General features: G+C 42.8%; 1 protein-coding gene across 1 annotated transcript in view; it reads left to right on the top strand.

Annotated features, from left to right (window-relative positions):
• The window catches only part of LONRF2 (LON peptidase N-terminal domain and ring finger 2), a 245,336-nt gene that overhangs the window by 59,599 nt on the left and 163,799 nt on the right, over positions 1-21,938 (top strand). Inside the window, exon 2 of the mRNA XM_069204393.1 lies at positions 20,654-20,772. Coding sequence (XP_069060494.1) covers positions 20,654-20,772 — 119 coding nt within the window. The remainder of the gene's footprint in view (positions 1-20,653; positions 20,773-21,938) is intronic.

Below are 21,938 nucleotides of genomic sequence, written 5' to 3'. Positions count from 1 at the left end.
TCAATAAAAAATTAACCTTTGCATCAAATTGTAAAGGCCAGTCCTCGTGGCTTTTCCAATGCTTGTTCAAAAAGGGTGTGCTTGAAGTTTGTTTCTCAGAGGTGGTAATTGAACTGCAAATATTCATAATTCCAGAGTCTTGCCTGACTTCGATTAAGGTGTTCGTTTTCATCTGCTAACTATACGAGTTGGGAGCTACCAAGGCCAGTGCTAGGTGTGGGCAGATGCCTAGAGCCCTGTGCCATCCCACAACTAAGGGGCCTCGCACCACCTTTTATAAACCTCAATGTGACGAGGTCCAGAGAGCAGCAGTGGCGCAGAAGTTTGTGGCCCCATAGAGAGGGCACCCTCCCCTTGGCTTCACGGCCTTGGGATGAAAGGGCTTCAGAAATCTAATCACTGTATCTGGAGGATAAGGGCTATTAGATGGCTATTTTAAGTGCCCTAAAGTGTGAAATGAGCCCTGTCCCTGCATCGGTGAAAAGCAGGGTGACCTGCAGGGCTCACATCAAAAGAAAGAATCATGCCCCATCACCTAAGAAGTAGGAAAGAGAGTCAGGCATCATCAAATAGCATATTTCTTTAACACATATGAGCATTTTACCGTGGTACATGGGACTGTATCACTGCATTGAGATGTATTTAATAAAAGTAAAAGTTTTTAAATATGAACTGAGAAGCAATGCTGCATCTGCTCTGATGATAATTGTATTAGTGAACTAAGAGCAAAGACCCTGGAATTATGTGGCAAGAAGAGACCAGGTTAGGTGGCTGGGTTTACTAATTTATGGATCAAGAAAAGGCAGATTATGTGGCGTAATCCAGAACATTTTGTGATTGTTTTACCTCATTATTTTGTCATTTATCCAAATACAGCAAAAAGCAACATAAAGTTGACCACTTTACCTTTGCGAACGGCTTTCCTCTGTGCAAAGACACCTTTTGTAGCATGCAAAAGAAAGCAGTATTTGGAGGGGCAGAATCCATACAAAAATGTACAAAACGTCTGAAGAGTGCGAGGGTGGAAGGGTAGAGATTGATGTAAAGGAAAAGAACAGCTAAATATGGTAAGATGCTAGGGGGAGAAGAGTGGTAAAGAGCAAAAAACAGAGAGAAGATGTTGATGTAAGAGGGGCAAAACCAGCAAATAGAGGTTGGGGAAAAGCGAGCAATTGATGTAAAGGGGGCAGAACCAGCAGAAAAGTGAGGCAAGAGATGGTGAGAGGTTGGGTGGAAAGATGAGAGGAAAGTAGTGGAGCATTGAGGGAAAGATGGATGCAAGAGTGGCAGAATCAAAGAGGGAATGTAAGATGCTTGTGGAGAGATAGGTGAACAGGAGATAATGCAGGGGTGAAGTGGATATAAGAGAGGGCGGAACCAGCAAAAGTAGGCAGTAGGCTGGACATGAGAGATGATGTGAAGAGTGGAAAATGTACGAGTGAGGTGGATGAAAGTGGGCAGATTAAACAACAAAATAAGAGGCTGGAGAAAAGGTAAAAACTATTTATCTGCTAGAGACATCTAGTTGCAGATTCCTTACCTTAGAATTTCCACGAGGGGTCAGTCTGGATCCAGAGATTTTTCTTGAACAGTACCCCTGCGCAACGTTAAGTGGCATCAATCTGCCCCGTGTCTGTCTTTACCATCATCTGCCCCAGATATGACATTGCGGGTCCTATATAGGCATCACCCTGGGTTGCTGACGTCTGTTCTTTTACTTCTGTGCCAGCAAGCGCTGATCCCAAGAAAGAACTACCCCTCAATCACGTTTTGACTGGTCTTTTTTTCGATTTTTGTCAAAGTAATTTTTATTTTAGTACATCTGCTCCTGGTGCATCGAGGATGTTTTCGTGCAAGACCGGGTTCAAGCCCTGCGGATCCTGCCATCAGGCAATGTACGTTACGGATCTGCACCTCGTGTGCCTTTGGTGTCTGAAGTGCGAATAAAACCCTAAATCGTGCTCCAAGTCCGTGCCATGAATCCAAAGGCTTTGAGGGAGCGGCCCCTAAAGCTGATGGCAGCCTGGTGCTTGACCCTGTGTAAGTTCCGATCTCGGTCGAGAGGAATGTCTCAGGATCGGTCGCTGAGTCCCACCTCTTTGTCGCCCTACTCAAAGTCCTCGGACTATCGGGTAAATCAAGACATTAAAAGTCAAAGAGACTGAAACGTTCTTCCGCTTCACGTCATCCGTCGGCTGACGAGATGAGGGAGCGTTGTCGATCTAGGCCTCCCTCTGCGGAACCTGCGTCTGGGCCAAGACTGCACCTCCCCGGGTTTTTAGGAGCCCGAGTGACCCCTGCCCAACTTAAGGAGTTTTACAAGGCCATGCTCCTCATTTTTGGGCAGTCTGACTCTGCTGGTGTGCCTTCGGACCCAGTTGAGTCGGAAGGGGTCCCATTGGGTTCCGTGCCAGCAGCTTTGGCCTCTGCTCTGAGGGGCACCCATGGATCAGTTACTGGATCCAGACTTTTGTTGGTTGTACCCATTCAAGCTTCCCTGGTGCCAGTACCAACGTTGCATACTCCATAAAAGAGCCGGATGGGCATTGCATGATGCCGACTCTGGCACTGAAAGGGGCCTTGCCCCCATGGCGGATCCTGAGCGTTATTCCTATGGGTTAGGATATGGTGAGGAATGGGAGGGGTCATTAGACCCTTTAGAATACCAGCTCCAAGACCCCTTGGACTGGCGTACGGACCAGGGTGAAGCCAATGGACCGGATATCTCTCCAGGTACTGGCATAGTCTTCCCCTACCGTGGCTATGGAGGAGGGAGCTTCAGATTCAGTGTTGTTGTGGAGAGTGGCCGAGGGCCTGGACCTTGAGCTGCCTTCGGTGGCAGTCAGAACTAACCTCCTGACTGAGATGCTTCAGCCTAGGGCTTCTCCCTCGGAAGCCCTGCTCCTTATGAATGTCCTACTTGGTACCTTGTCCAAACCCAGCTAAGGGGCTCCTCTGAATAGAACAATTGCCTGCCGCCATTGCCACGCACGGGTGAGCTAGGTTTTTTGACACAACACCCCACCCTTGAGAGCTTGATTATCCAAGAGTCCACCTCCCAGGGTGCATTACCTTCCGCACTCCCAGATAGGGAATCTAAAAGGCTGGACACACTTGTGAAGAAGATGTTTTTTTTCTGCCAGCTTTGAATTGCGGTTTGTGAACACTGCATGCCTTGTGAGCCGCTATTCCCACATGTTATGGGATACAGTTGCGTAAGTGCTGCTGCAGGTCCCGGAGGAGAACCAGGTTGCACTTTCCAAAGCAGTTGCTTATGAGAGAGACGCAGCAAAGTTCACGATCTATTTTGGATTGGACACAACCGACTCACTGGGCAGAGCAGTTGCTTTGACAGCGACCTTGAGGCGATGCCTGGTTGAGGACGTCTGGCTTTTCAGGGGATGTCCAGGCTAACTTTATGGACATGCCCTTTGATGGCACTTGTGTCTTCTGAGAGAAAGCAGACTCGGCGCTCGAGCGCTTCAAGAATTCCAGTGCTATGGCTATGTCCTTGGGCCTTACGGAAGCCGCTCATCCCCTTCAGCCTGCTTTTTGCCCCTTTCGTGGCTACTGAAGGGGTCCCAGGTGGCATATGCGGGCTCCTCTGTGGGACCTTATGTTCCAGTGGGCGCAGCATCAGGGGAATCTCTCTGACCTGGTCTAGATCTTGTAGGGAACTGCCCAAGAGCTGTAGTGGTGGCTAACGAACCGCCATTGGGCATTAGGCAGATCCCTCTCCCTTCCCCAACCAGATCTGACAGTAGTGACAGATGCGTCACTCCTCGGATGGGATGGCCACCTGGGAGGAGCAGAGATCAGAGGCATCTGGTCTCCGGCAGAGTCCGGACTCCTTTTCAACCTGTTAGAGCCGCAGGCGATCAGACTAGCATTGCAAGCATTTCTTCCCTCTCTTAACGGGAAGGTGTAGGAAGCTGGGTTCTGATTGCAGTACCCCTCCTCCCCCATTTTTTTGCCTGATTTTTTTGATGCCACTTTTACTGTAGTGCACTGGGTTCGTGCTAACCAGGTCCCCAGTGCCAATGTTCCTTCCCCTAAACAAGACACCTGGTCACTTGATCCCCAAATGGCCATGCCTTTTACCACCTCCGTAAGGCCCTAGTAAATGGTACCCCTGGTATCTAGGGCATGGGTACTGAAGAGGGGCCCTAAGAGCTGCAGCACCACTTGTGCCACTCTGAGAGCACTAGCACTAGCCTCATGCAGAAGACTGCCATTGCAGGCTTCGTTACAAGGATCTCCCTAAAAGTGAAAACACGACATGCCACACAGACTGTGTGCCATGTCTCCTAAACACAGCATGTAGTATTTGTAAGTTACCCCTACAGCAGGCCTTACAGCCCTAAGGCAGGGTGCATTATATTACATGTGTGGGCATATCTGCAAGAGCAGATATTCCCCTGCTATGTATTTGTTGATTCTTAAACATAGCAAAGTGAACAGTAAAGCTGTTTTAAATACATGTGCTGGAAATTGGCCAATGCGAGTTCCCCAGCTACCTGATGGCGTCGCTGAAAATAAGGATGTTTTGTATCCAATATCTCTTATTAATAAACCCTTACTGATTCCAGTGACAAATGTATTAATACATGCACCCAGAGGGCACCTTAGAGGTGCCCCCTGAAATCCTACTGACTGCTGGTGAGTTCACTTACTAGTTCTTACCAGTCAGCCACTAACAGAGAGAATCTGACCCCCAAGGGAGAGATCCTTACTTTCTGGAGGTCAGAAACCTAGCCTGCTCGGGCAGGGGTGTTATACACACCTCCTCACAGGATGACCTGCATTCCAAGGCAGGAGCTTCATAGAAACCCACCGCCTTTGGTATGCAGAACTGGCCTTCCTCAGAGGGAGGAATGCTACCTCTTCCTTCACTCTCCCCCCCCACCCTATGGCCCATCTGGCACCTGGACATGTGGGAAAATTAGCTATGCAGGAGGCGTGATACATTTCCAGACTGGACACACCCCTAGGGTGACCAGCCTGAAGTGGACACAGCCTAGTAAATTCTGCCATCTTGCGTGTGGTGGAATTTAGGACCTCTCAATAGGGTGATGCCCAATGCCCAAAGGAAGTGGACATCTTGGGGGTGTAGTGACCCCAAGGGTAAGTAGCCCATTGGCTACTACCCTTCACTTCCCTTAACGCCCCCTAAATTGAGAATTTAGGGGACACCCTGATCCTCAGATCTTTGCTGGACATAAAAGGAGTGGACAAGAAGCCTGCTGAGCCCGAGAACCCGAGCTGTCAGTGCTTTGCAAATCGCCAGTAAGAACTCCCTTGGAGCAGAGGAGCTGCTGCCCTACATCTTCAGGCACCAAAAAAAAAGAACAGTGAGGACCGGGGCCACTAAAAATCTGACGCCGGAATGCACTCGAGCCACCCAGCCTGAGCTGAAGTGGGCCAACAGTGTCAGCATGGTCCCTAGGCCCTCTAGAGACAAAGCCCACTTTGAGTTTTCCCACTCTGGACTTCACAATAGCAACCGCAGCCGGTTTCTGCAGATTTCACCCCAACACCCCCCGCAACTGCGAGTGACGCACACTCCTGGCTCCTCTTGTGCTCCTGGGTGGCGCCATCCCATCCTCATTGCCGACTTCATAACAGAGCCGGATGAGCAGTGCGCGAGGCCGACTCTGGTGCTTTCCCCCTATGGTGGATCCTGTGCCTTTTACCTATGGGTTAGGGTAGGGTGAGGAATGGGAGGGGCCACTGGACGCTTTAGAATACCAGCTCCCAAGACCCCATGCACTGGCGTATGGACCTGAGTGAAGCCAGTGGACTGGAGTGGTCTGAAGGGCCTACGTCTCAGGGCACCTCTGCACCTTTCGCCTCAGACTAGAGATGAGGGCCAGAGGACCAAGGGTGTCCTCACTTCTCCCATACCTTGTGAGACTTGAACCCACATGTTGGCTTGGTTGGACTGAACCCCCAGGTCCACAACTGTTACTGCAGGCCCCCCCCCCGAAACAGCGAGGAACTCCAGCAGTTACACCTTACAGCCTGAGAAGTGGACTGATGGGGTCCCCCATGTGCCTGAGGACCTCAAGGGTTGAGCCCCCCTGTGGTTCCCCCAGACTGACTTTCCAGTCCATCCCTGCAGCAACTTTGTAACTGGACTGATTCCCGTTGACTTGCATGGGGCACCCGGTGCTGAACTGCACCTGGTTGCCCCACTGCCACCTGAGGTGACCGGCTGGTGTGGCCTAGGATCTCAACCGTACTTACTCTACATCCAGGAGATTGGTCCCATAAGTCGCAGTACTATACCTGTATGCAGTGCTTGTTCTTCCTCCATAGGATAACATTACCACAACTGAATGATGCACAGTGTCAACTTTTTTAAAAACTCTAAAAATTACAAACTCGAAAGGTACTCCCCTGATTCTGGTGATCTTGATGTCAAAGTCTATATAAAAGTCTGTGCCATTTTTATAAATTGGTGTCTGATTTCTTTGCATGTGTGTCTCACTTCAGTGCTTAATTTGTAAATAAAAACGTGCCGGTGCCCATACTCTCAATTGAAATGGCCATCTGCTGCATTTAAGTATACGAGCACAAAATACTGAGGCAGCTTATTCCTAAAGCCATCTTGGGCCTCTTTAATCTGTTTACAACCACTCCCTACCCCTTCAGCTCACTCTTGCAGCTTTCTGCTTTCTCCCTTTGTGATGCGGTTTCGTTTTTCTCTTCCTCTATCTTTCCTGTTAGTGTCTTTTGCTCGTTATAAATACCTGATACAGAAAACTATGTGCTGGGCCTCAAAGATAAGTGCTGGTGCCCCGCACCAGAAAGAACCGGCTCAAATTAAGCACTGTCTCACTTACTGTACTAGTGTGTGCCTTAATTGCTTAGCACTACCTCATTTTGGTCTACTACATAAAGAGCCAGCTGTTCACTGTCAACATCACTGCAATGTGGTACTGCAACAAGCAGGGCTGGGTGGGATCATGGACCCTTTGTGACTGCGACTCCAGATGTGGCTAGAACAGGACATGTTTCTGGTGGTTCAACATCTTATAGGCTCTCTGAACGCCAGAGCGGACTAACTCTGCTGACAATGCTTAGTCGATCATGAATGGCGTTTCCACCCAGAGGTGGCGCAAGGTCTCTTTCAGCAGTCAGGAGTGCCTTGGCTAGATCTGTTCCCCTGTGCGCAGAGAAGGTGCAGTGTTAGCAGTATTGCACATTGGAGTTTCCAAGGCGGCAATAGCTCGGCAAAGCTTTTCGTCTCAAGTGGAACTTGGGCCTCCTGTATGCCTTTCTGACCATACCACTTCTGCCCAGAGTTCTCAAGAAGATCAAGAACGACTGGGCCCAAGTAATCTTTGTGACTCCCGACTGGGCACGACGAGTCTGGTATCCTGAGCAACTGAGCAGAGCCCTTTGGACGGATCTTCTGTCGCAGCAGCAGGGGAGGGTTCTCCAACTGAACCTGTCCAGTCCCCGCCTTTTTGCATGGAGATTGAGCAGTGGCAGTTGACAGCTTTTGACCTTCTGCCTGAGATCTGTATTGTAATCTTGGCAGCCACCCCTTCACCAAAATGGTATACGCCTTTTGTTGGTAGAAATTTGTGACTTGGTGCACAGACAAGTCTGTTGACCCCCTTCCTGCCCCTCATTCTAAGGTTCTCTTGTAAAGACTTTCTCTGGCCCAGCACGACTCTGCTGTGGCCACTGTCAAAGGTTCTCTGTCTGCTCTTTCTGTTTGTTTTTTTGCAGTTGCCTGATCAACCTACCTTCCTATTGTAAATATGTTCCCTGAAGGCCTTACTCCTATGTTTCCCCCTTCCCCATTTATTATGCCCCAAATTACGGTTTCATTAAAAAAAAAAAAAAAAAATGTAAAAAAAAAAAAAAAAAAACTTATTTTTGAGATACAGGTGTTATTGTGATCTTGAACCATTCTCAATGTGTCTGCTGAATTCCACCCTGCCCTTTATCTATTCTATTATTCTTCTTGAACTTTCAATTGAATCTCACTCCTGGTGTGACCTGTTACTGTGCAGTCCTGACTAAAGATCATAGCTGTCATACATTCCTACCAAAAAAAGGAAAACACATATTGTATAGCATGAGACCTTTTCTTTAGTTCAGGCGCAATAGGTGATTAATTAGCAGCATCTGTGGTGGATACTGTTGTTTACGATTGCCGTTTTAGAACTTAAGACTTTAAGAGCCATTCCTTTTGGAAACTTCTCTCCAACTGTGGCAATAGCGAGCAATAAAAACTTTCTCCAGGAGGCGATAAAGGCATTGGAACTCAAATATGTGTGTCATGTTTATTATACTAGATTAGAAAGGGATTGATTTAGAGCAGGTGGTAATGGAATGAAACAACAAAAAATATGTTCTCTGACTAATAGTACTTCAATACCCAACAAACATCCTATAGTATCTGTGTGTTTGCAAAGTGCCCTGCAAAGTGATAACGGACAGTTGTCAATCTTCAGAACTTAAGTCATGTGAGGCCCAAAGAAGGGACTAGATTCAGGTAGTAAAGGCAGAGAATCCACAGTTGACTGATAGGCCTATGACCAGGCTCCTTGGTGGGATAATTGTTTTATTACTGTGGATATACTCCTTGCTTTCTCTGGCTTGGCCGCTGGTGCCCAACCCAAAAGGATGGTACAGCCTTGAGATTGGCGTGCACAGTCAGTCTGATTGTGCTCACAAAGACATGTGGCTCTTTGTCATGTGAGAATGAGCATAGTGTGATGGTCGCCTCTTACCACAAGAATCCCAAACCTCAGGGAATGACAGCAAGACCTGGGGAAATTACTGCGTTTCAGGAACACAGTTTGAAGTGGCCTCCTATGGAAGGTGAGAGGAAGATGGAGCATTGTACAGGAGATGGAGGATGCGGTGGAGGGGAGCAACTGAGAATCAAGGGGGCATTCCATACAAAAAAAAAAAAATCATGGCACACAATGTGATCTGCCAATCACTGAGCCTATGTGACACGTAGTATTTTACAATGCTTTTATTGTAAGCAGATAACTTCAAAGTACATCAACATCCACCATAGGTAGCCAGTACATTTCCTTGTCCTCTTCCACCTTCGCTCTCCTCCAACCGTCCTCTCTGGAATCCCCACATCTCCAAGTTCCACCTATTACCTCAGCATTTCTAGAATCTCATCAATAGACAGTGCATTACAGTACATGAAACCATAACACATCTCCCCCCTTACAATCCATTAAAATATAATAGAAACATTACAGAGAAAACAACTATAATACAACATATATACATTCCTTCTTTGGGAAGGAAAAAAAACACATTGAATAGAACACATTCTCAGGACGTACCTCATTTAGGCAAAATGCAACTTCTTACTGTTTCACAAAATCTGAGAGATGCTTGGGATAAACTCTGTTCCTCATACTCAGCCTCATTTCTTCCCTCACACCTGGATTGGTTTTCACACGCACATCTTGATTGGGAAGTGAGTCCTTCAATTCCCTTCCATTAGGACACTTGGCAAGACGAGACATACTCCAAACTTCTCCATTCTCAAGCACCACTACATTTCTTTTTACTTCCACAATTTTCCTAGGTCCTGAAAATTTAGAACCACCTTTATGACACCAAACAGGCTTTTTAATAAACACCAAATCTCCTTTAGACCAATCCCTTTGTTTTACACTCATCTTTGCATCAATTCTTTTCTTGTACTTATTTTGGTTCTCAACTATTCTGGCCCTAATAGATTCAAAATTAGGTACATCTCCTAAACTCTGGGATCCAGAATGCAACCATGAAGGATTCAATTTGGAACCTGCCAATCTCCCCTTCAAAATGCGAAAAGGAGACATTCCCGTAATAACATTAGGTGCATTCCTATGAGCCCATAACTTTTCTCTCAAAACACCCTTCAAAGGCAATCTGTGCTCAAGTGCCACTTGAGCACACGCTCTCACCAACTGATTCATCTTCTCCACTAATCCATTGGCTTGAGGAGCATATAATGCCGTGCGATGATGAGAAATAGCTAAATCCTTAAGAAATTTCCTCATTTCAAAAGAAGTAAATTGTACCCCATTATCAGTAACAACAATTTTAGGAATACCCTCACACGCAAACACATCAGTCAAAAATTCAATCACATTTTTCGTAGTGATAGAACTTACACAACTACCAGTAACCCACTTAGAGGTGTAATCAACAAGAACAATTCCAAATCTCTCACTTGGCGGTAACAACTCAAAAGGTCCAACTAAGTCCAAACCTAATTTGACCCATGGCTCATCCGGAACAGGTAGAGGAGACAAAGGAGCAGTTCGTACTACTTTAGATTTATCATTACTAACACATTGCACACAATCCCTAATGACTGCTTCAACTTGCTTGTCCAAACCCGGCCACCAATAGCGTTCTCTAAGACTGGCTTTGGTAAGATTTTTACCCAAGTGTCCATCATGGGCCAAATTTATTAATTTTCCATACAACCCAATAGGGGGAACCAATCTACAACCCCTGTACAAATTCCCCTCTATGATGCTAAGTTCATACTTTACACCCCAGAACGCTCTAACATCTGCCAAGCATTCATTCAAACACGGCCACCCTTGTACAACATAGTTAATCACCGTTCCACGAACAATATCCTTACTACATTCTTCACTCCACTCCTCCACATCAAGAGCAGTCTCCTTAATCCATGATATCGGAGAAGGCTCATCAAAACCACCATCCATCACCGACATTCTAGAAAGAAAATCTGCAGGAATATTTTTTTTTCCAGGATAATATTCCAGTGTAAAATTGAAATCCAGTAAACCTTCAACCCAACGCCTAATCCTGGGTGTGGTGTTCTCATCATTCCTGCATGCAAACAATTGTACTAAAGGTCTATGGTCATTTCTGAGAGTAAATGGTAAACCCCATAGATAAAACTTGAAATGGTTTATAGCCCAGGTGCACGCCAGTGCCTCACGCTCTATCACAGAATAGCGTTCTTCCGCTCCCTTAAGGGAACGTGAGGCAAAAGCAACCACTCTCTCTTCACCATCAACCAATTGAGAGAGTACAGCACCCAGACCCTTTAGGCTGGCATCAGTGGATAAGATGGTTTTGCGTTTAACATCAAAATGACCTAAGGTGGGCATTTTGCCAATATCTTCCTTTACTGCTTTAAACGCTTCACCACATTCTGGGGACCATTGAAACTGTACCCCTTTCTTTAAAACGAATCTCAAAGGTTGAACAACGCAAGCAAAGTTCTCAACAAACTTCGAGTAGTATTCAGCAAGGCCAAGAAACGACCTAACTTGATCTTTACTAGTAGGTGTTGGTGCAGACAAAATTGATCTGGCCAATTCTAATTTAGGCTTGATGCCATCTCCAGATATAGTGTGACCAAGGAATGAAACTGTATTAACTCTAAACAAACATTTCTCTCTCTTTAAAGTCAGACCATTACTTTTTAGTCTTTTAAGCACATCTCTTAGAATAACATCATGCTTGACTGTATCTTCTCCATAAACTAATATATCATCTTGAAAGAACAAAACTGAATCAAGACCTTTGAGTACCTCCTTCATCACTCTCTGAAAACAAGCAGCAGCCGAGGCCAGCCCAAAAGGCATCCTCAGAAATCTGAACGCCGCCAAAGGAGTAACGAAAGAGGTAAGATGTCTTGACTCCTCATGAAGCATGATTTGGTGATATGCCGCTGACAAATCCATGACACTGAACACTTTGGCACCAGTCAGAATAGTCAAGGTTTCACCAATATTTGGTAATGGTTGACGGTCTACCCATATAGACTGATTAAGACCTCCAAGGTCAACACATAATCTTATTTTTTTTCCATCATCTTTAGGGACCAAAACTATGGGGGCCAACCATTCAGAAGCCTCAATTTCTTCTATGACTTCTAAATCCAATAATCTATTAAGTTCTTCTTGTAAAGGTTGCAACATCAAATGGGGAACTTTCCTTACTTTGTATACAATAGGTTTAGCACTCGATTTTAAAATGATTTTATGTTTTAAAATTCTTTAGTAAGCCTAATTTGTCACAAAATACTTCAGGAAACTCAGTCGCAAACTCCTCAACATCATTCATACTGGAAACAGAAAGGACCTGGTCAGGAGCATTCGGGTTCAAGATTATTCCCAAATCTCTTTGATGACGCCACCCCAAAAGATTATTACCACGCTTAGCTACATAAACCTTTCCTAGGGTCTCACGCCCTTTAAACTTAATTGACATTAACGAGTAACCAAATAAATCAATTTTCTGTCCACCATACCCAAAAGGAGAAATATCAGGTAGAATGAGCTTGATATTATCATCTCCGAAAATTCTTGCCCAATTCTTGTCACCTATCAATGTAAAAGGGGATCCAGAATCAGCCAATACTGTAACAGTTCTCTCCCCCATGACAACATCACATTTAGGCATAACCAGTTTATCATCAGTATTTTCCTTAGATTGTAACTCCCCAGTGTCTGTGTTATTAATGCACAAAACGATTTGCTGACCATCAACTGGCTCAGCAACCATATTTAACTTAGGACTTCAGAAAACCTTCGCTAAGTGTCCCTTCTTCCCACATCTCCTACAATTAACATTCCTTGCAAAACATTTGGGATTTTTTGCTAGATGACCAAAATTCCCACATTTAAAACATCTGAACTTTGAATCTTTTTGTACATCATTAGTAACTTTCATTTTTTCTGCAATTTTATGTACTAACTCATTCTCAAAAATACTATCAGAAGTTGAAACCGTAGCTGACATAGCTAATTGTCCAGAGTCTATATGAGTGCCAGTGATGGGACCCACATCTTTTATCTCTTTAACCCAAAGAATGGCATGCTCAATACTTTCAGCAATTATAACTGCTTCATTCAGCGAAGGGTTCTTGGCCAACAATTTTTCTTGAACTCTGGGATTGTTTGTGCAACGAACCAATTGATCACGTATTAAAGATTCCGTTAAATTTGCGAAATCACATGTCTGGGCCAGTGTTTTAAGTGACGCAATATAATTTCCAACCCTCTCATCTTTCGCTTGCGACCTCATAAAAAATGTGTGTCTTTCCATAACCACATTGATACAACCATCAAAATGCTACTTAAGCATCATGAGAGACAATTCATAAACATCCCTTGGTTCACCTTCTACAGCACCAATGTTTATGAAATCAAGACTATCATAGATATTGCGTCCCTCAATCCCCAGATTGTGTAGTAGAATTCCTTGCTGGTGAGAATTTCTCTCCACCAATACCAATCAAGTAAGAGTCAAATAAGTTTATCCATTTCTTCCATGGCAGAATAGGTTCGCTGCGTTCTGACAGAAATTGAGGTGGTTGGGACATGCTGAGAGGAGAATGATGCGACATAGTGTGTGTTGATAAGAAGATAAACAGATATGTAGTGAGTAAATAGTAGTTCCAAAATCGTAGGTACAATTACTTGTTTGAATTCCACAGTTCAAATTAGGTCAGCAGTCTAGTTGTTAGTTCCTAATAATCTTGCTTGAGTTCCACGGTACAGAATAGGTCAGCACTCTAGTTGTTCTCTTTTTTTTTTCTTCTGTATTTTTTTTTTTTTTTTTTTACTTCCTGGGAGTAATATCTGGATAAGCAATGCTGAATATTTGTTCACCAGTAAAGACCGAGGTAAAATATTTCTTAACTATATAAACAATATCTGTAGGACGGTCAATATATATTACTCGAAAGTAGTGGTTTACGCGTACACAAATCCAAACGCGTTAAAAACACGAGCGTTAGGCGCGTGTACAAAAACTATGTTAATCGAAGGTAGAAGTTCACGTGTGCACAAAGCCAGGCGCGTTGTGGACACGAGCATCAAGCGTAACTTAACTTACAGTTTCAAAGAAAACACTTCAGTTATTATTAAAAGCGTTACCTCGAATCCAAATAACAAGTTGTTTGCCGTTTGTATTCAGACAAATGCGATGGTTTAAACAAACGCAATGTAAGAAATTCGAAATCCGCGTTGGTTTTTAAAAACGAAATAAGTCACCAAAACGTCAGAACAACATTTCAGATTAAGAAGGCTTCAAAAGTTCATACTTGCAAAATCAGAAATAGGCGCTAGATTTCTCCTGACACAGCACCCAATACTGCAGCAAAACACGAATGTACACGACACGTGGATCCTTGGAAAATGTGGATGTTGCGATGGATAACTCGTCGCCAATGACACGTAGTATTTTCCAATGCTTTTATTGTAAGCAGATAACTTCAAAGTACATCAACATCCACCATAGGTAGCCAGTACATTTCCTTGTCCTCTTCCACCTTCGCTCTCCTCCAACCGTCCTCTCTGGAATCCCCACATCTCCAAGTTCCACCTATTACCTCAGCATTTCTAGAATCTCATCAATAGACAGTGCATTACAGTACATGAAACCATAACACTATGGTAGTAGGTAGCCAGGAATTCAGGAAGAAAGATCTTGACTTGGAGGTTGGAAGACCAAAAGTGTTTTGGGTAGGTACTTTGGGAGTGACTGGATTGACTTGTGGATAATGGAAATGGTCTTGCATCCAAATATATCTAACCAAGATCCCATGGATTTACCTGAGGACATGCATAATTTTGTTATTACTTCCAAAGCTATATATGAGTAGAGCAGCATGGTTCTGCTCCCTTTCGATTTGGCAAGTGTCTTACCAGATATTAATGACGTGACTTCATTATTTTTAAACTGTAAGTCTCTGTTATTACTTTTCCCTTATTCTGTAAGTCACTCAGCACCTTCCCCAACCTACCTATTCCACATTGCTACATTTCCTTTCCCTTTAGCTGTAAACTGTTGAAAGCCTACTTTAGTAATCCCTTTATGTTTTGTTGCTTTAATGCATCTCTTTAGAGACTGGCTCCCACTATAGCATTGTCAGTGTTTTTCCCTGACCAAAAACTGTTTTGAGTATTAACAAATTTATTTCCGCTGCTGTGAGACGTAGGGGTTTGGTGGGGAAGTGACAGTTGCGTGATTGTCCACACATGAAATGTACTGATGGAACTTTATAATCATATTCTTTTATGATATATTTTAATGCTGTACTGTCTTATGTTTCAGGACAACAAAAACACGTTCAACAGCCACACCAAAATCTGCAGCCTCTCTCCTTCCTGAGAGATGTCCTTAGTGCATCTCGGTGGATAAGCAGACGTGCTCATAAAAGGGCAGCATAGTGTCCAAGGGTCTAGACCCCAGATTTTTGGAAAACTTTAAAAAAGTCTCCATAGTTTGAACAAATCGTAAGCACCTAGTATCTATAAGATGAGATCAGTTGCTTTTACTATCAAAAGAGAGGCCTAGCTATGTAAATGTTCAAATCACTGATAGTTTCTTTCCCTGGCTTTGTTATGATTTGGTATGGTATGATTTCAGTTCTCTTCGAGCATCACCCATAACCATTACACAGGACTACGCCGAGTTCGTCTTCAGACCTAAATTACCCATAAAAGTAACAAATTTGTTTAAGAGCTTTTGGAGCCCGACCCCTGTCCTAGAAATCAATACACAGTCGTTGGCTTAAAGAAGAGCGGGAAGGTTCTTGGCACCTACCCTTTGTGAGTCTGTTTCTGCCTCTTTCAGACACTTGTCTAGATCATTAATGTAGAGGCAGAATAGAAAAGGGGCAAGCATACACCCTTGCCTCACACTGCATGACACTTTAATAGGGTCTGTACTTTCCCTTCCATCCCATATCTGACACGCTTGTGACATCCTCATGTACCTTAGGAAGGTAAAGAACCAATGATTCATCAGTTCCCATTGCTAGCATCTTATTCCAAAGCTTGCCCCTATTTACCCAATCAAAGGCAGAGGTCAAGTCCATAAAAGCAAGATGTAATCAACCTTTCTTGACCAAAGTATATTTGCTAATAATAAGATGGCGATTAAGACACTGCTCCACTGTACCTAGGCCTTTCCTAAAGCTATAAGTGACTTCAGAGTAGTAGCCCTGATCCACCACTCATGATTCAATCCTATTCCGCAAAACTCTACCTAAAGTTTTGCTAGTAGAATCGATGAGCAAAATAGGGCGGTAACAACACGGATGCACCCTATTACCTTTTTTAAATATAGGCACAATAATTTCACTTGACGAGGACCTAGGGGGACCATGGTGCAACTGCCGAGCTTAATATATTAGTCAGCATTGTCGCCCAAAGACCAGGATTATCAAGAACAATGTCAACAGGCACCCCATCTGGCCCTGGAGCCTTATTTCTTGCAGACCTCTCTAAGGCAGAAAATGCCTCATCTGGCGAGGGGTTTGGCAGCTTTGTGCCTGCCTGGATATGCTGTTGATCATAAGGACCTAAAAGACTGACCTCACCTAGGTTACTTCCATAAAGATTTGGGAAATGTTCTACTCATATTCTTGGGGGAATAACCACATCAATGGTATTGTTAGGAGTGTCAGAAAAATTAGGGACATTTACCACTTCCCAAAATAGCCTGCTATCATTACTATTTGTAGCAACATACAGCTTTTCTCAGGCTTCTCTTGTGATCGCATTCTTCCTCTCGGTAATCACTGATTTGTAATTTGCCCTACAAGCTTTCACGATCATCTTATCTCTAGGGGTGTATCATTGGTATTGCAGTGTTCCAAAATCATTAGGCATTTAGGCAATCACTACCTAAACATGCTTCACTAATTATGAAACTGTGGTTAGGAATTTACCGTTTAATATTCCACTTCTGTTTCTGTGTAGAAAATAACCCAAAAAAGAGTATGATATTTCCTTTGAACAATAAGATATAAAAGATAAACACAAAGGCGGGCCATTAAACCAAAATGTAGAAAACTAGCTCATAAACAGGAGGACACTTGTTTCACTGTCAACATCTCGGTTTCATCAGTTACCTTGCATGCACCAATTTATATCGGGGTTGAGACTACTTGCTCATAATACATGGACATACACTAAGGTAATATTATGCGCATAAAAGAACCATATATATTTCCAAAAACAAAATCATAAATAGCCACAGAAACATCAAAATGTATCTTCATTGTATATAAAAATTCATCTGTATTTATTGTGTTATCTACATTACCTACATTCTGAAAAGTAAGTAGGTATCCTTTACTTTTTTGTACTGTTTATGACACTCCAAGAAAAAGGTTTTTACGACCTATTTTTTTGTGTAAAGGCATTAGAACTAGCCATCTTGCCTTCTCTCACCTACATAATTTGGGAGACGTAGAGACAATACAGGCTGTGCTAAACTATATATATGCCGCTTTTGGCATTCAAAACTTGTATTAATAATGTTATTTATTAAATGCTCAAGAAATTGTAAGTATGTATATATTGGATGTCTTTTATGGTCTATATGAACCGAATAAAGTATTGATGATGATGAAGTAGGTATCCTCGTATTGATTTGTGGGAGCAGTGAAACTGCATCAACCAGAATACAGTATGAGCGATGAGTTTAATTTAGTGCCAACCTTTCCACTAAAATTCTGATTGTCTTTTTTTGTGAATTAATTTAAATATGTCACCATCAATGTATTCATTTGCAAAAAATGCTTGTTTCTCTATTTCCATCATTCGTTCTGCAGTTCAAATCATCAAAATTGCCTAGGCCAAGATCCCCAACTTCCAGCAAGGACTCAGCAGGGGTCCCCAAATTCCAATAATGATTAAGTGGGGGTGTATAGAAGTCAGAAGGTTAGAACCTCTACTAGAGTTAGTTCATGTAGTTACGTGGAAATATCATGGAAGTAGGCTGGGGTCAAGCCCACATTCCTCGTAGTTAAAAACTAGTGACAATATGTTCCTTCTTATTGATTTATTCTGTTACTCCTTACCACGTATAGTCAGCATCTCAAAACAAGGCCAAAAGATCGGCAGTCTGAGATAGGGTTGGCGGCAGCGTGGCCTGAAACTAAGTGGTTGAAGTAGGACTGAAGGTGGAAGGGCAGTTGATATCAGAAGGCAGACATGTAGGAGGACTGCATACAGAGGCAAGTAAGGCATGCTTGAAGGCAGGGACATTTGAAACATCCATGAACTTGTTCATGGGACAGGTTGCTTCATAAATCTACTTGTCCTATAATAAAAAATAAAAACTCTACTTGTCTCCTTAGGTGCCATGTACTGCGGCGACAAATTATGACAGCATTCTCATTATGTAAGAGCTCTGATAATAAATAGCCTCTCTGATTATGCCATGACTAATAGTATAGTAGAGCTTGAATATTAGCTATTTCAAGACTTACTATAGCAATTTTCTTATTTTTCCACCTTTCCATAGATCTACATACTGGGGTAGGAGGAAGCAGTAAGCAATAGTTCCAGGGCTTGAATGCCTTTGAGCCTGTGAAAACCTACTGAAATGCGTGTTTTAATTATTTTCACTAGCTCTTCTCTAATGTTTTCCCATACCAAGAAAGGTTGAACTTTACTCCTGATAAGAACAGAAGTTGAAGTTCTTCCAGGGATGGGGGAAAAAAGCATTTGGAGGGAAAGTGAACTTGTAAATGCTCAAAAGATTTTCATGTGGGTACATCTACACATCCATATATGCGCATGTTAAAATACAGTACACAAATATGTTGTAGGTGTACGATTTCATGGTCTACTTCTGTAAAGTCTTGTGAATTCATGAAAGCCACTTATGCAAAGACATACTATGGGTGCACTTTTGTGACTTTCTTTAAGAATTGGGCCCCCAATTAGGTCAGACGCTAACCAAGACATTTTTTTTTTTTTTTTTTTTTTTCTCTATCCACCTGTCGGCTAACTTTATTGTGAGTGGTAGCATTCTGGTCTTCCACAAAGAGCATACTGGCACATAACATAATTTTGTTCAGCGCCTGCAACTACTGTGGCAAAGTGTGCTTTTTGAGACCAAGCTTTTTTTTTAATGGTGAGTGCCTGGCAGCTCCCACAATAATAAAGTGTTACAAAAGCCATGTCAAAACAAGACATACATTGACAAAATCAAAAGACTGACCACCAATGTTGGATCAGTTAGCTTTGCCAGTGGCTGTTTATTTTCATGTTTCCCATATTCTTGTTGACAATGGTTACACTGAGTTTCCATTATGAATATTTTTTGGAAATACTAGGGTGCATCAACATAGTTTACTAAATGTTGCTTCAGTGAAATGTAACTAAAATTTCACAGTAATTGAACAAAACGTTTTTTTTTCTTACTTGCATTTTTTCTGTACATTTTATTTTGAAAGCAAAGAATCAACTATCTTGCTTAGAAGCTTCGGCAAGCATTTGCATCTAGTCAGAGAGCATTCTGGTAGTATTATACATAGCCTCGTATTGTTAAACTTTCCAAACATATGTACACACTTTGTTTTTTTACTTGAATCACTGTCAGTAGTGTAGTGTGACCTTACAACGTTTATTTAGATTGCTTACCCTAATAATAAAGGCTTTGCATTAATGAACCATAAATACAAGTTCGAACTGCATTAAAGTATGCACCTCTACTGCAGACAGTTTCCTTTCCTGAAACTGACAGCCAAAGGATTTGTGCTGCAGGGGGTTGGGCCTACTTGTCCTAAGGACAAAATAAACATGAAAACTTGTTGTCCTTGACCCCCAAAGAATATGTCCCGGAGGTTGGGCTATATGAATTCTTCGCTCCTGTATCAGATAAACAAATTAAAATAAATGTTGCCTCACAACCTCCACTGGCATTTGTACACATATATGCTTGTTGAAAGCATCGATTCACATCACCTGAAACAAGAGACAGAAAGCGTTTTAACATGCATCAAAATAACTAATGCAGCATTAGCCTTTTGCTAATTAAGATCTTTCAAGTGTATTTCCTTTTTTATAAACTGTATAGGTTTAGTCACTAGTAATGTCTTCACCAAGATTGCTTGGTTTATTTGTTTATTGTGATCTAAGCTGCTTGTGTTTTTCCCCTTGTAACATTTGAGGTAATGGGCAATGTACAACTTGTCAGAAATGGAGATCTGCCAACCAGGAATCAGAGGAGCTATCTATGTGTCTCCTTGTCATGATTGTGCTTTTTCAGGAGATGCTCACTAACCGTGGGAAATTCTACAGCTCATCTACTCGGACCCTCCTCTTGAACATCTGCGAAACCCTTTGCTCTTCTTCTTGTGCTGGGCCTCATTGATGCCGGATTGGTAGTGGTTTTGAATAAAAACCTGAAGTTCACTTTATATTAGGGGGGCATGGTATTGAACTGATTCCTATTTCAAAATAGCCTTGCAAATCTTCCAGAGTCAGGTGTAGATGTACAACATAAGGTCCGAGGGAAATACGAGCAAAGTGGGCCTTCCCAAGCTCCTGCCTTTCTCATGCATTCTCTTTTTTCCCTTTTACACCTCCATGTTTTTTGCCTCATATCTGATGATCCACTGCCAACAAACTCATGCAGAGCGTGTTGCGTGGTTCAAGAGACTGGTATGTTTTAGACCTGGGAGTCTCTGGAGTGGGCTGTCAGACTGGAGTGGAGATATTGTTTTGGTATTTGTGTGTAATGTACCGCTTTGTAGTCAGTACCTAACTCAAAGTAGCGTTTAATTTAATCTTCCCATAATAAGTATAATGCAGAAGTAGTATGCCTATTCTTGTTTTGAATTTGCTCATAAACTCCTTTGTTTTCATTCCACTTCTAGACCCTTCCAATTACCATTTGCTATTGCAACGAGGAGAGGTGTACTCTGTGTTGAGAAACTATGAGCAAGCACTTTGTGATGCAGAAGTAGTCTGTCAAAACAAGGCCCTCTGGACAAAGGTACCGAATAGATGACCTCTGCAAAATATAACTTTTGTTTTCTTATAACACTTGCTACTACAGGATTGATTCTTCAGAAATCTGTAACTAATCATGTGTTGCTTCTGTTGTTTGTTTAACTTGATGCTATCCCTTTTATTGATTTAAGAATGCTGAAAGATTTATTGACTTAAAAATGATGAAAGACTATGTGAACCCTGTGGGAACTGGAACCTGTGATCTGCTGAGTGGGCACAAATCTGACCAGAAAACTCACTGAATAATCTTAAGTTGCAAATAGAACAGTAACATTTCTTGTTGGACCTTTAGTAAAGCGTTCTCTGCAACTGTCATTGTTCAGAAAGGAAGCGCTTGGGACTAGCAAGTAAAAGAACGCTTTCAGAGAAAGATTCGGGCAGCTGTTAGGTTCTAGTTGTGTGAATATCAGAGTAATTAATGGAGCTAGACTTTTTAAAAGCATGGTTATTACGTGCATCAGTGTTTCTGTAGAAGTACCTTCGTAGATGCACAATGAAAAAGGGCCCGTGTTTAAAATTGTATGTTTTCTAGTCAATTATCTCCTAATAAGGGCATCTCTATAATTGTAATAGTGTTTTTTTAGGTACATAAGGCAGAAATGCCTTCTGAATGATGACCTCTGCTTCCCTGCAAAAATGGACAAAGGAAGGGTATTGGTACAGAGCACAGAGAGTATGTGATGTTCCCTGTGCCATCTGAGAGCTGGGGTGTATGGACTTACGTTTGGCTGTTATGAAAATTGTTTGTGGACAGGCTGAGCCCCAGCCGGATTGTCCTAACCCTGTTAATGCTATTAATTTGTTACCAGCTGGTTATCTAATCCTGACCGATTATTTTGCTTTTTGTTTTTGCTCGCTGCTACTGGCATCACATGTCTTACAACTTTGTATTGCCTTCAACAACCGTTAGTAAATAGATTAAAGTGTGTGAAATGGCCAGGATGGCCTCAGAGTAGATCAAACCTCTGTTAATGTCTTCTCAAAAGCAGTTTTTATTCATGCACAATTGTGTTCTTTTTTTGTCAACGCCAACAGACTGTTTTCTATAGAAAGATTACAGAGACGTTAGTTTAAGAAGTGGTCCAACTTCTGTATGTTGCCTATCACTACCTGTTTCTCTACACTGCATGACATACCTCTGTAAGAGCC

Source organism: Pleurodeles waltl, chromosome 8 (assembly GCF_031143425.1).
Source record: "Pleurodeles waltl isolate 20211129_DDA chromosome 8, aPleWal1.hap1.20221129, whole genome shotgun sequence".
NCBI classification, from domain to species: Eukaryota; Metazoa; Chordata; class Amphibia; order Caudata; family Salamandridae; genus Pleurodeles; species Pleurodeles waltl.
This window is presented reverse-complemented; position numbering and strand designations above follow the sequence as displayed.